The sequence below is a fragment of the Panthera uncia genome (assembly GCF_023721935.1).
Source record: "Panthera uncia isolate 11264 chromosome A3 unlocalized genomic scaffold, Puncia_PCG_1.0 HiC_scaffold_11, whole genome shotgun sequence".
In the NCBI taxonomy this organism is placed as follows: Eukaryota; Metazoa; Chordata; class Mammalia; order Carnivora; family Felidae; genus Panthera; species Panthera uncia.
In genome coordinates, this window is record NW_026057578.1 from 60,801,652 (window position 1) to 60,813,274 (window position 11,623).

Genomic DNA, 11,623 nt, shown 5'->3' on the forward strand with positions numbered 1-11,623 from the left:
CGGAGCCTGACGCGGGGCTCGAACTCACGGACCGCGAGATCGTGACCTGGCTGAAGTCGGACGCTTAACCGACTGCGCCACCCAGGCGCCCCGAAAATGTTTATTTCTGCACTGCAGACCCGGAAGGTTGTAATGGAGATCTGTGGGAAGTAGGGTTGAGAGGCTGATTCCTTCATTAGGTGGGAGGTTTCTGGATGTCCGCTTCCCTTTAAGAGTGTAAGTCCAGTTTCCGTGCTGGAACAGTGGCAGGACCAAATTCACCTGTAGTCTTTGGAGAAGACACTTGAGGGGAGGTGCCAGTTGTTGTATACACAATGATCTTGCCAGGTGGGTCCTGTATGTGGTCCATGGCTGTTGGGGTGGGGGTGACCAGGGGCTATTGAGAAAAACTACACTTAGAGGTTGCTTCTAGCCGACCTTTGGGAGTAGCTTGTGCCACTTTGGATTCCTCCTGTCTGGAGCTGGCCCTAGAGTACGCAGAGGAGCATGTACTTCATGGTTTCTCAGTCTCTGCACTGTTGACATTCTGGGCTAGATTATTCTTGGTGTGAAGGGCTGACCTGTGTATTGTAGGATGTTTAACAGCACCCCTGGCCTCTACCCACTAGATGCCAGTAGTACCTACCCCTTTCTCTCTCCTCCCCAGTCTCCAGACATTGTTAAATTGGGGGGAAGGGGTGCAAAGTCACCCCCTAGTTGTGAATCACTGGAGTACTTGTAAATGATCATGCCCTCTTGGTGGGTCTCATACTTGCTCCCCAGGCTGCCATGATCTGGACAGCCAGCTCTACTGCAGGGCACTGCCTTCATCTGGAGGAGCACATCAGGAGCTAAACATTGTTTTTCCTTTCAGGGTTCAGGGGTGATCAAGGCTGGCTTTGCAGGAGACCAGATTCCCAAATACTGTTTCCCAAACTAGTAAGTGTTGCTCAGGCAGCAGCCCTAACCTTTTTGTTGGATTCCAGGAAGAAAACTGGCTCTGTGTCACAGCTCTTTTTGAGACCAACTCTTGCCCTCACGTATAAGGAAAAACACCCTTTGTTTTGTGTTTGTGAGGCCAATGGTGTTAAGGGCTCTGGAAGGGCAAGAGAAGTGCTCTGGGCTTCCTCTTCTTTGAAGTCTGATTTTGGTCCCTTCCTTGAGCCAGGGAGGGAGGAGAAGCTACCAGCATTCCCTTGGGAACAGGGTGTGGTAGCAGCAGCAAGATTGGAAGGGTGACATCTCTGGGAGAAGGACCTAACCTCAGAGGAAAAAGAGTGGGGAGTTAATGCAAAGCCACTCCTTGCTCCCAGGAAATGTTTTTTCCAGGGCTTGTTTATTTTCCAACTGGAGAAAATAATTGGTTCCGTCAAGGGGAGTCTTTCCCTGAATGGAGCAAGTGGTGGCAGGGGTAAGAGGGAGGTGAAAGCATGGAAGAAACCTGGGAGTGCTCCTTCAGCCACTCTAGTGCATTGGGAAGTTTTCCTCAGTGGGAATCTTCTCAAATCCTGGAGGTTATAGAGGGATTGGCCTAAGCGGAGGCGGTAGGGCAGGGGGGATCCTGAGGCCCCCAAAGTGGCTGGCTATACTGAGAACCCCAGGCCTGGTCAGGGGACAGGGCCAGCTTGGAGCACCCAGTAGGGCTTCAGCTTTCCTTTCTGAACTCTACCTGTGTACAATTAAAAGGCAGCTTGGGTCAAATTTTGGAATTGTAGCTTATCTAGTCTTCCAAGAACTGACTCTTTATTCTGGAAGCCCTGGCAGTGGGAAGGGGCAGGATCAAATGACAGAGAGGGGTGAACAAGGGAACCATGACCCAACTTCCTGGGACCTTGGTCTGCAGACAGTGGCAGCAGCCCTGCCCTCCTGAAATCAAGAGCGTGGGCTGAGTCATTATGGCTGCTGAAGCTGACCTACTGCCAGGGCTGGACCATGAAGGGCTGAGATTCCAGAGCTCTCAGTCCTGTCTGGGAGGAAGGGGTGGGAAAAAGATACCTTTTCTTCTGACCCTGAGCATACCATCCTGCCAAGTTCTGGTCTCTAGGCCTGTGTCCCTTAGGCCTGGGTTCTGGCCTTTGCCACATGGCCACCTCTGGATACTTTAGAGTAGTTACCCTTTTGACCACAGGAGTTAGACTTTGGTTTTCCTGGACATGGACTCATCCATGCCCCCTGCCCACCTTGGTGACTCTACCTGTCCTTGCAGTGTTGGGCGCCCTAAGCACATGCGAGTGATGGCTGGAGCCCTGGAGGGGGACCTCTTCATTGGACCAAAAGCAGAGGTAACACCTGTGGAGCCTGCCTTTGCCTGGGTTTGGGGCCTTCACAGTTCTGGGAGCATTGGCTGGTGATCAGAGCTGTACCTCCCAAGAGGGCATCTGTTCTCTGGGGCCATCTGCCAAGCGTCTTCCTGGGCTCTCAAGGCTCCATCTTGGAAGTACTATGAAATGGCACGATGGTTTCTGTATGGAGGAACAGACTACTTAACGCCCTGTTTTGTAGAAGTGATTTGGAAGCTATAGAGGAAAGAATTGATTAAAAGGTGACTTAAGGACACCTGGCTGGCTCAGTCAGTAGAGCATCTGACTCTTGATCTCAGAATCATGAGTTTGAGCCCTGTGTTAGGCATGGAACCTGCTTAAAAAGAAAAGTGATCTAAGAGTCTGGATCACTCAGATTTGATGACTGATAGAAACAAGAACTGTGGGATAACCTCTTACTCTCCATCTGGGGTGACTTGTCTAAGTACTGCATGGCCAGTTGAGGCCCCAACAGGAGGAAGCAAGTGTAGTTTAGGAGTTTAGGCACTGGAGAACATGGTTGGGGGGGTGGGGGGGGTGCCTTAGCCAAGGTTACAGATAAAGGGCTCTCAGGAGATGGGGTCAGAAGGAGCCATGCCTATGGACGAGAGAGGTCAGGTGGTGTTTGGTGAGAAGGGGCACGTTTGGTAAGAAGGGAGGACACTGAAGGGCAGGTCTGTGCGGAAAATGTGAGCAGTGGCTCCAGAGCTGGGAGGAGCGGTGGGCAACAGGCAACCACAGGACAGGACAGCATGGGAGCAGCTCCTGGTGGTGGGGAAGGAAGCTGGGCAGTGTGTGAGGAGAGAAGAGGGGAGAACATGTTGGCAGTGAGTAGAGAAGCCCAAGAAGCACAGCCAGGGGAGGAAGGTGAGGACTAGGATGGGAGGGAGCATATCACCACCCTCTCTCTCCCCTGCCCATTGAAGCTGGCTGGACTCTGAGGGCCTGAGAAGCTGCTGCTGGACAAATGAGCCTGTACTGAGTTTAGGACCCCACCACTGGGCATGAGGACACCCAGTCAGCAGTAGTGGTTCTCTTCAGGGCAGATGAAAGGGCAGCTTCCAGGAAAGCACAAAGCAGTTGCTGGAGAGCAGCCTGGTGCTCCAGCTGGCCTTCCCACCCTCCTCCGCAGGAGCACCGGGGGCTGCTGGCCATCCGCTACCCCATGGAGCACGGCGTGGTGCGAGACTGGAACGACATGGAGCGCATCTGGCAGTACGTCTACTCCAAGGATCAGCTGCAGACTTTCTCCGAGGAGGTGTGGCAGCCAGCCCCTCCCACCAGGCTCCACATTTTCTCACCTGTGCCCTCTCACTGCTCTGTTTCCTTTCTGGTTGGGTTTCCACGCTTCCTCTGCATGTTATTAGGGCCTGTTGCCACTTCATTTTGTGTATGTGGGTACACAGAGTCACTGGCTGCCAAGTCGAGTTTTCCGGAGAGAGCTGGATCTTTGGAAGAATAACTGATGGCAGATAATGGGATAGTGCCCTTGGGAAGGATAGCAGGCTACAGCTGCATGTGCTCATGGGAGGGTGTTTGGCTCTCTAGAAAGATCCTTTTAGAGCCTAGCATGTTGTCTTTGCTCATGCCTAAACCCTGCCATCTCTTGTAGCATCCTGTTCTCCTAACGGAGGCCCCACTGAACCCGAGTAAGAACCGGGAGAAGGCAGCAGAGGTGTTCTTTGAGACCTTCAACGTGCCAGCCCTGTTTATCTCCATGCAGGCTGTGCTCAGCCTGTGAGTGCTCCCTAAGCCCTAGGGTCCCCTGAGTCCCCATCCTCCCTGTGGCCATCCTCCTGCTCATGTCTGACTTCCCTGTAGAAACAGCCCCGTGGTAACTGTTCCTTTAGGGAGTTCCTCATGTCCCTTTTTCAGACCAGATAATGCAAATGTCCCAGGGTCCCTTCCAGGGGTGAGGAGGTCCCCATGCCTCAGTGGCTGAGGTGAAGGGATGCTGACCTGGTGACAGGTATGCAACAGGACGCACGACGGGAGTGGTTTTAGACTCAGGGGACGGGGTCACTCATGCTGTCCCCATCTACGAGGGCTTTGCCATGCCGCACTCCATCATGCGGGTGGACATTGCTGGTCGTGATGTCTCCCGCTATCTCCGGCTACTGCTGCGCAAGGAAGGAGTTGACTTTCACACCTCAGCTGAGTTTGAGGTTGTCCGGACCATCAAAGAGGTGACAGAAGGCAGGAGGGTGAAGAGGCAGGCTGGGTGGGGCAATGGGCAGTGGTGGCACCAAGGCGTGAGGTTGAGCCCTGGGTGTGGGTTTCCCGGTTGCAGCGTTCTGAGCGTTGTCCCCTGCCCACCGCAGCGAGCCTGTTACCTCTCCATCAACCCTCAGAAGGATGAGGCTCTGGAGACAGAGAAGGTGCAGTACACCTTGCCAGATGGCAGCATGCTGGATGTAAGTTGCCAGGTCTGGCCCTGGGTGGCAGCGGTGATACTGGCATCTGGAGGAAGAAGGGGCCTGTCCCCCTCAATCTTGTGTTCCAAAGGTGGGGCCAGCGCGGTTCCGGGCCCCTGAGCTGCTGTTCCAGCCAGACCTGGTAGGTGATGAGAGTGAGGGGCTCCATGAGGTGCTAGCCTTTGCCATTCACAAGTCTGACATGGACCTTCGCCGGACACTGTTCGCCAACATCGTGCTTTCGGGTGGCTCCACACTTTTCAAAGGTACCACCATTTGGGAGCTGGTGATTAAGACTTAAACTGCACCCCACTCCCTAGAACCTGGGACGTGTCCCATTTTCTGTTGGCTTTTTGGTGCTCAGTTAGCATTTATTTATTAATTTGTTTGTTTATTTTAATGTTTGTTTTTGAGGGGGGTGGGGCAGGGAGAGAGGGAAACACAGAATCCAAAGCAGGCTCCAGGCTCTGAGCTGTTAGCACAGAGCCCGATTTGGGGCTCAAACCCACAAACCATGAGATCATGACCTGAGCCAAAGTCAGATGCTTAACCGACTGAGCCACCCAGATGCCCCAAGCATTTATTTTTTTAAGAGAAAGATTTAAAGTTAACTTTTATTTACTTTGTAAATAGGTGCTAAGTTTGCATAAGATCTAAAATGTGTTCGATGAAGTCTCCCTTTTCACACTGTCTTGGTCACCCTGTTCAATCCCCTGGGAATTACTAGTTTCTCAACTATGTGCTCAGCAGCACTGTGCATATGTAAGCAAATGTTCATTTCCCCTTGCTCCCGCTTTTATACCCATCACAACATGCTCTACAAGTTGTGCACCATGTATTTTTCATGTAGCCCCCTATCTGGAAGATCTTTCCCTATCCATGTGAGTTCTTTCATATGGCCATGTGATAGATCACTGAATGGATGTGCCATTTACCCGTTGACCTGCTGGTGGCCTGTGAGTTCGTTGCAGTCATTTCTAATCACAGAGGTGCTACACCCGATAACCTCATATACTGTCATTTCATGTAATAAGAATATCCCTAAAGGAGAAATCCTAGGAGAATTGCTGAGTCAGAGGGTGGGCATATGTACTTGTTATCTAGTAGATACTGCCAAACTCCCCCCACCCCCGAGTGCCACTTATGCCCCCACCAGTTACAGAGGAGAGCCCCCTGGCACCCTCCCAATACTGTGTGTGATCTTTGCCTCTGTGATAGGTAGAAATAGTAGACATTTTCTCCTGATTTGTCATTTGCCTTTGACTTTGCTTTGGGTAGATTTGGGCTGCTGGAGTGTTGGGTGAGGAAGAGCATAAGAGCTCAGCAGCCAGGCCGAGCTATGTGACTTAGGGTTCCCTCTCATGCTACCTCTCTGAGGAAGCTGGGCCCACCTTAGGCATGGTGCTGACTCTTTTCTTCCTTGGGGTGACTCACCCCCATCCTTGATCCTGGAAAGAACCACCGAAAGAGGGGCAACAGCAGCTGGGGCCGCCAGAGGTTGGAGATGGAGGTGCTAGTGGTAAGGGGGTTCAGATGTGGACTCTGGGCTCAGCCAGCCTTGTGTTCACAGGCTTCGGTGACCGATTGCTAAGTGAAGTGAAGAAGCTTGCCCCAAAGGATGTCAAAATCAAGGTGAGGTTTCAGGGAACCCCATGGGGCATGGGGATACTGGGCAACCTTGACTGGGCGAGGAAAGGTCATATGCCACCTCCAGACACCCTCTCCCAGCTCTACCCAGCCTCCTCCCTTGCCCTGTTCGGCTGCTCCCACTACTCCCAGCTGATGCACTTGCTATCTGGCCTTGGGCCCTGGGGGAAAGGCTCCCAGGGCTGAGGTGGGGGACAGGCAGTTACATTACTGCTTGTTCCCTCTAGATCTCGGCCCCTCAGGAACGGCTGTACTCCACATGGATCGGGTGAGGCGGGGTTCACGGGGAGGGCTCTGGGAGGAGACCATTGGCCCAGGCCAGGTGGAGGTGGGTGGAATTCCCTCCCAGGTACAGGAAATGGAGCTCTGAGTGCCCACAAGAGGCCGATGGCCCAGCCTTTAGGTCCACAAGAGTCTATCCCTCCCTCTTCACAGTGGCTCCATCTTGGCCTCGCTGGACACTTTTAAGAAGATGTGGGTGTCCAAAAAGGAGTATGAAGAGGATGGCTCCCGTGCTATTCATCGTAAAACCTTCTAGTGCCCAAGGAGGTGTAGCATGTTGGGAGAGTAGGAGGAAAGGCGAGTTAGAGCCCTTAACCCTTTCTGGTCTGGGCTCACATCCTAGGCCTAGGGTCCCCTGCATGCCCTGAACCCTGGGCAGTGGGGCAGCTGCGCTTCCCTGCAGCCCTCCCCCTGCAGCCCTCCCCTGCACACATGCACGCACTCACACAAACATGGTAACATTTAGCTGCATGGATGGGAGTCAGGAGCTGGAATGAATATAAAAGTTGAGAAGCCCAGCTTTGGATTGTTCCAAGGGTCCCCCTTGGCAGGGCCTTGCTCTGACCCTCAGGCTGTATCCCTGAGCTCCAAGGCCAGATACCCAACACCCCATTTCCTTTGACAGGATCCCTCCCTGAGCCAGAGTGCCTGGATGCCTGTGTACCTAGCCTTGGGGAGTGGGGTGGGGGAGGGGTGGCCAGCAGCTCCCAGCTGGTGCATCCCTGCTTCTCATGCCACATTTAGGCATCCCTTATCCTATCACATTCAGTCCTCCTGTCTCCCTGGGTGGATGCCTTGGTGTAGGCTGAGGACTGGGCAGTCTTCCATCCATCCCCAGCCAAGGGGTCTGGCCCAGGATCAGACCCTTCGGAGCCAGGGCAGAGGCTCATGGGGTTCGGGCGGCCACAGTTTATTGGTGGTCTCCCTTCAAAGCACTTCATTGACACTTCATTGACCCTCTCCTTTACCTTAGTACCTGGATGGGAAAGGGTTAACGGTCTTCATTTGTTGAGAGGAAGCCACTTAATCAAGAGTCAGACCTAGAGGGAGTGAGGGGGGCACATTTCCTTTTCCCATCTCTTCCAGGAAAGAGGTTTTCATTGACCCTGTGACCAGGACCCCCCACCTCCCTCTCCCAGATATGTATAATAATTTAACAGTTGCCTGAAAATTTTTTTGTAAATCATTATAGTAATAATTATGGAAAGGCCTAGTGCGTGTCTGTTTTCTTGTGGTTCTTTGTGTTGTTTGCTTATCTGTGTCTGGGGACTTTGAGAGAAAGGACCATCAAGAAGGCAGCATGGCATTGGCTCTAGCTCAGAAGCCTGAGGGTTTCAGTGGTTGGCGGGGCAACGTGGCATGCGAGGCCCCAGGAGGCCGGGCCCTCAACCTGGTTATAGAATTCCCCAACCTCATTACCCACTTGCCACATCCACCCAGAGAAGCAGAGAACTTGGAAGCAGAGCACAAGGCTGCCTTCCTCAGCCTTATTCCTGGATAAGACTCATGGCAGGTGGGGCTGGTGCTCAGTGTGTCTACGCCCTGCCCATTCTGTTTGGGCACCTCTGCTGGTCAGCTCAGATATGGCTGAGGGTGACAGACCCAACAGTGATGCAGGCTCAGGGCAGGCCGCCTGGAAAGAGAGTGTTGGGGGAGGTGAAGAAGGCTGTGTTGATAATCTGAGCTCTGAAGGAAAAAGCTGAGGAAAAGGGTACAGTGAGGAATGAGAGTTCAGAGACTGTCTGCCCTTTCCTTCCTTCATCAGGGATCTGAACACCTGCATTATGTCCAGGAGGGTGCCACAGGTTTGGGGACATGTCTTTGCCCCCAAAACCATATGGGTCAGGGGAAGATGATTAACTGACCATTTTGGTAGCATTGTGGGGGCCAGAAAGAAGGGCATCTAATCCAGCAGGTGGGGTAGGCTGACTTGCATGGGTTCAGGAGGGGTCAGCCAGGTAGGGGAGGGTGTCCCAGGTTGAAGTAAGAGCTCAAAGGGATGCCTGAAACCAGTGTGGCTTGAGACCCGAGGTCCTGACCCCAGTGATGCCAAGTCAGCAGGGAAGAGTAAGTGGCCTCCTCTGGCTATAATGCAAGAAAACCAAAAAGGGAGGTTGGGGCCATCATGTGGAAGGCCTTGAGAGGGCTTTTAGCTGTGTCCTGGTGATGGACAGCCAGCCACGGAAGGATGGTTGTCAGAGCCATGTGTTGAAGGCATTTGGAGTTTGTGGGGCTGAGAGAGGGCTGAGAGCTGAGGAGATCAGGTAAGAGGGGAGAGCTGACTGAGGCCTATCTTCACAGGGAGTTTCATAAGGCTTTGTGGTCACAGAGTAGTTAAGCCTGTACCTGCCCTCAAAGGAGAAATAATTCACAAAGAATCCTTTGTTTGGGGTTGTGTTCATGGTACCTCTTTCTCCAAACTACACAGGTTTGGAGCGTTATTACTTTACTCCTCTCTTTTCCTTACCTCTTCCGCATTCTGTCAATTACCACATTCTGTTGGTTCTTTTGTGGTGCCTTCCTACCTGCTATTCCTTTACTATGATGGTCTCCACCACCCTATCGCATAGCAGTAGCTTCATTCTCCTCTGTACCCAGTCTATTTGCTCTTGGATCTCAGGCCCATGTACCCTTGGTTCTGCCACTTCCTAGTCCAAAATGTCAGGCCGTTCTCCACTGCCTAGTGGAATGAAACCAAACTAACAGGTCTCTGGCAAAATCCCCTTCATGAACCACATGTTGCATTAAATTCAGGCCCTTTGGGATCTGTTTCTTTCCTCTTTTAGGTTCATATATCATCATGCCCTGTTCTGCCCTCCAGCTTCCACTCTCTGCTGGGAATGACTTTCCCTCATGTCTGTCCAAATCCCATCCTCTAAGGCCAAGCATAATGTAACATCTTCCCCACTCCATCTTCCAGCAGGGATGGTGTGGTTACAGAGCTCTGGCCAAGTCAGGTTTTCCATTGTCGGAGAAAAGCTACAGGCAAAAAGGTGGTAAGGCTAGAATGAACTTTGTGGTGTTGGACTGGAGGTTTGGATTCTTGGTTTTTAATATACATACCGATAGATGCTGAAATAAATAGGCATCAGTGTGTGAATGCTAGGGTTAGAATATATGCATTTCCCAGCCCTGTCTGCTTGGAGGCCTTGGACACAGTGACACCCCAGTAGCTGCAAGCACTTATAGGGTCCAGATTTGGGCTTCTGAATACCACTCTCTAATAAAAGGAACCAGAGCTCCCTGGAGGAATTCCAGATCTAGGGCAGAGAGTATAAAATGAGCCTGGAATATCTTGTGGTACCATAAAATAAGGAAGTGCTCCGGGGTGCGTGGATGGCTCAGTCAGGTAAGCTTCCGACTTCAGCTCAGGTCATGATCTCACAGTTCCTGGGTTCGAGCTCCGCATCGGGCTCTATGCTGACAGCTCAGAGCCTGGAGCCTGCTTCAGATTCTGTGCTTCCCCCTCTCTGCCCCTACCTTGCTCGCGCTCTCTTGCTCTCAAAAATAAATAAACATTAAAGAAAAAAATGTTTTTTAAAGGTGAGGAAGTGCTCCAAAAACAAAGGGGGCTTATTGTCTTAAGGACACAGAAATCAACTTGAAAAGAGCACCCAGTAATCAAATCTGTGATGGATTATAAACCATCCATACAATAAAATATCAGAGTCCACTCTGATATTAATAATTGAATAGATGTATACATGGAGGAGAAGGGACAGTTCTTCCTTACAGTAGTTCAATTCATATAGAAGGAATAATGGAAAATGGAAATCACCATAGGCAAACCACAGTACTAGTTGCTGTCTGTAAAAATAGATGCAAAAATTAGTGAGCAGAAGGGGTGTCTGGGTGGCTCAGTTGGTTAAGTGCTGGACTTCAGCTCAGGTCATAGTCTCATGGTTCATGGGTTCGATCCCTGGGTTGGGCTCTGTGCTGACAGCTCAGAGCCTGGAGCCTGCTTCAGATTGTGTCTCCCTCTCTCTGCCCCTCCTCCACTTGCGTGCGCTCTCTCTCTCTCTCAAAAATAAACATTAAAAAAATTTTAAAAATTAGTGAGCAAAAGGACATTTGCATTGCTTCAAAGTTATCTCCCCCCACCCAAGATAACTAGTAATTACAAAAGGAAAAATAATTTTATAATGGAGAAACTTAGTAGATACCACCTTAAACCAATGATCAAATTTGTATCCCCAGTATTTAGTCATTGTCTCTTTTTTTTAATTTATTTTTTAATGCTTATTTATTTTTGAGAGAGAGAGAGAGAGAGACCACAAGCAGTGGAGGGGCAGAGAGAGGAGGAGACACAATCCGAAGCAGGCTCCAGGCTGAGCTGTCAGCACAGTGCCCAACACGGGGCTCAAACTCACAAGCCATGAGATCATGACCTGAGCTGAAGTCGTATGCTTAACTGACTGAGCCATCCAGATGCCCCTTTTTGTTAATTAAAAAAAAAAAAAAAAAAAATTTATGTTTATTTTTGAGAGAGAGAGACAGCACGTGAGCAGGGGAAGGGCAGAGAGAGAGGTAGACACAGAATCTGAAGTAGCCTTCAGGCCAGATGCAGGGCTGGAACCCACAATCGACAAGATTATGACCTGAACCGAAATCAGATGCTTAACCGACTGAGCCACCCAGGTGCCCCTAGTCACTGTGTCTTGATATGATGCACTAAGGGTGCAGTGTCACATTTGGTATTCCCACATAACCTCAATCTAGCCAGGAACACAGGCAAACCCAAACTGAGGGCATTCTACAAATTAATGGACCAGTTCCCTTGTTCAAAAGTGACAGGTTATGAAAGACAGGAACAGTCACAGATTGAAGGAAGACTGAGGTATGACAGCAAAATGCAATGTGAGGTCCTGGATTGGACAAGGACCTTTCTGGGAAAGCAGGCAAAATTAGTAAATAGCACTGTATCAGTGCGAATTTCCTGGTTTTAGTCATCATGCTATGTTAACATTAGGGGAAAGTGGGTGAAGGGTAAATAGGAACTCT

At 51.0% G+C, this 11,623-nt stretch overlaps 1 protein-coding gene across 2 annotated transcripts in view; it reads left to right on the plus strand.

The window, feature by feature from the left end:
* Positions 1-11,195, plus strand: part of ACTR1B (actin related protein 1B) — a 12,920-nt gene extending 1,725 nt beyond the window's left edge. Inside the window, exons 2-11 of one of the 2 annotated variants that reach the window (XM_049651401.1) lie at positions 854-918; positions 2,186-2,261; positions 3,412-3,537; positions 3,892-4,016; positions 4,249-4,465; positions 4,601-4,693; positions 4,785-4,959; positions 6,264-6,325; positions 6,568-6,608; positions 6,776-11,195. In XM_049651401.1, coding sequence (XP_049507358.1) covers positions 854-918; positions 2,186-2,261; positions 3,412-3,537; positions 3,892-4,016; positions 4,249-4,465; positions 4,601-4,693; positions 4,785-4,959; positions 6,264-6,325; positions 6,568-6,608; positions 6,776-6,878 — 1,083 coding nt within the window. In that variant the 3' untranslated portion in view covers positions 6,879-11,195. The remainder of the gene's footprint in view (positions 1-853; positions 919-2,185; positions 2,262-3,411; positions 3,538-3,891; positions 4,017-4,248; positions 4,466-4,600; positions 4,694-4,784; positions 4,960-6,263; positions 6,326-6,567; positions 6,609-6,775) is intronic. The other variant, XM_049651402.1, reaches the window with a different exon arrangement.
* The last annotated feature ends 428 nt before the right edge of the window (positions 11,196-11,623 follow it).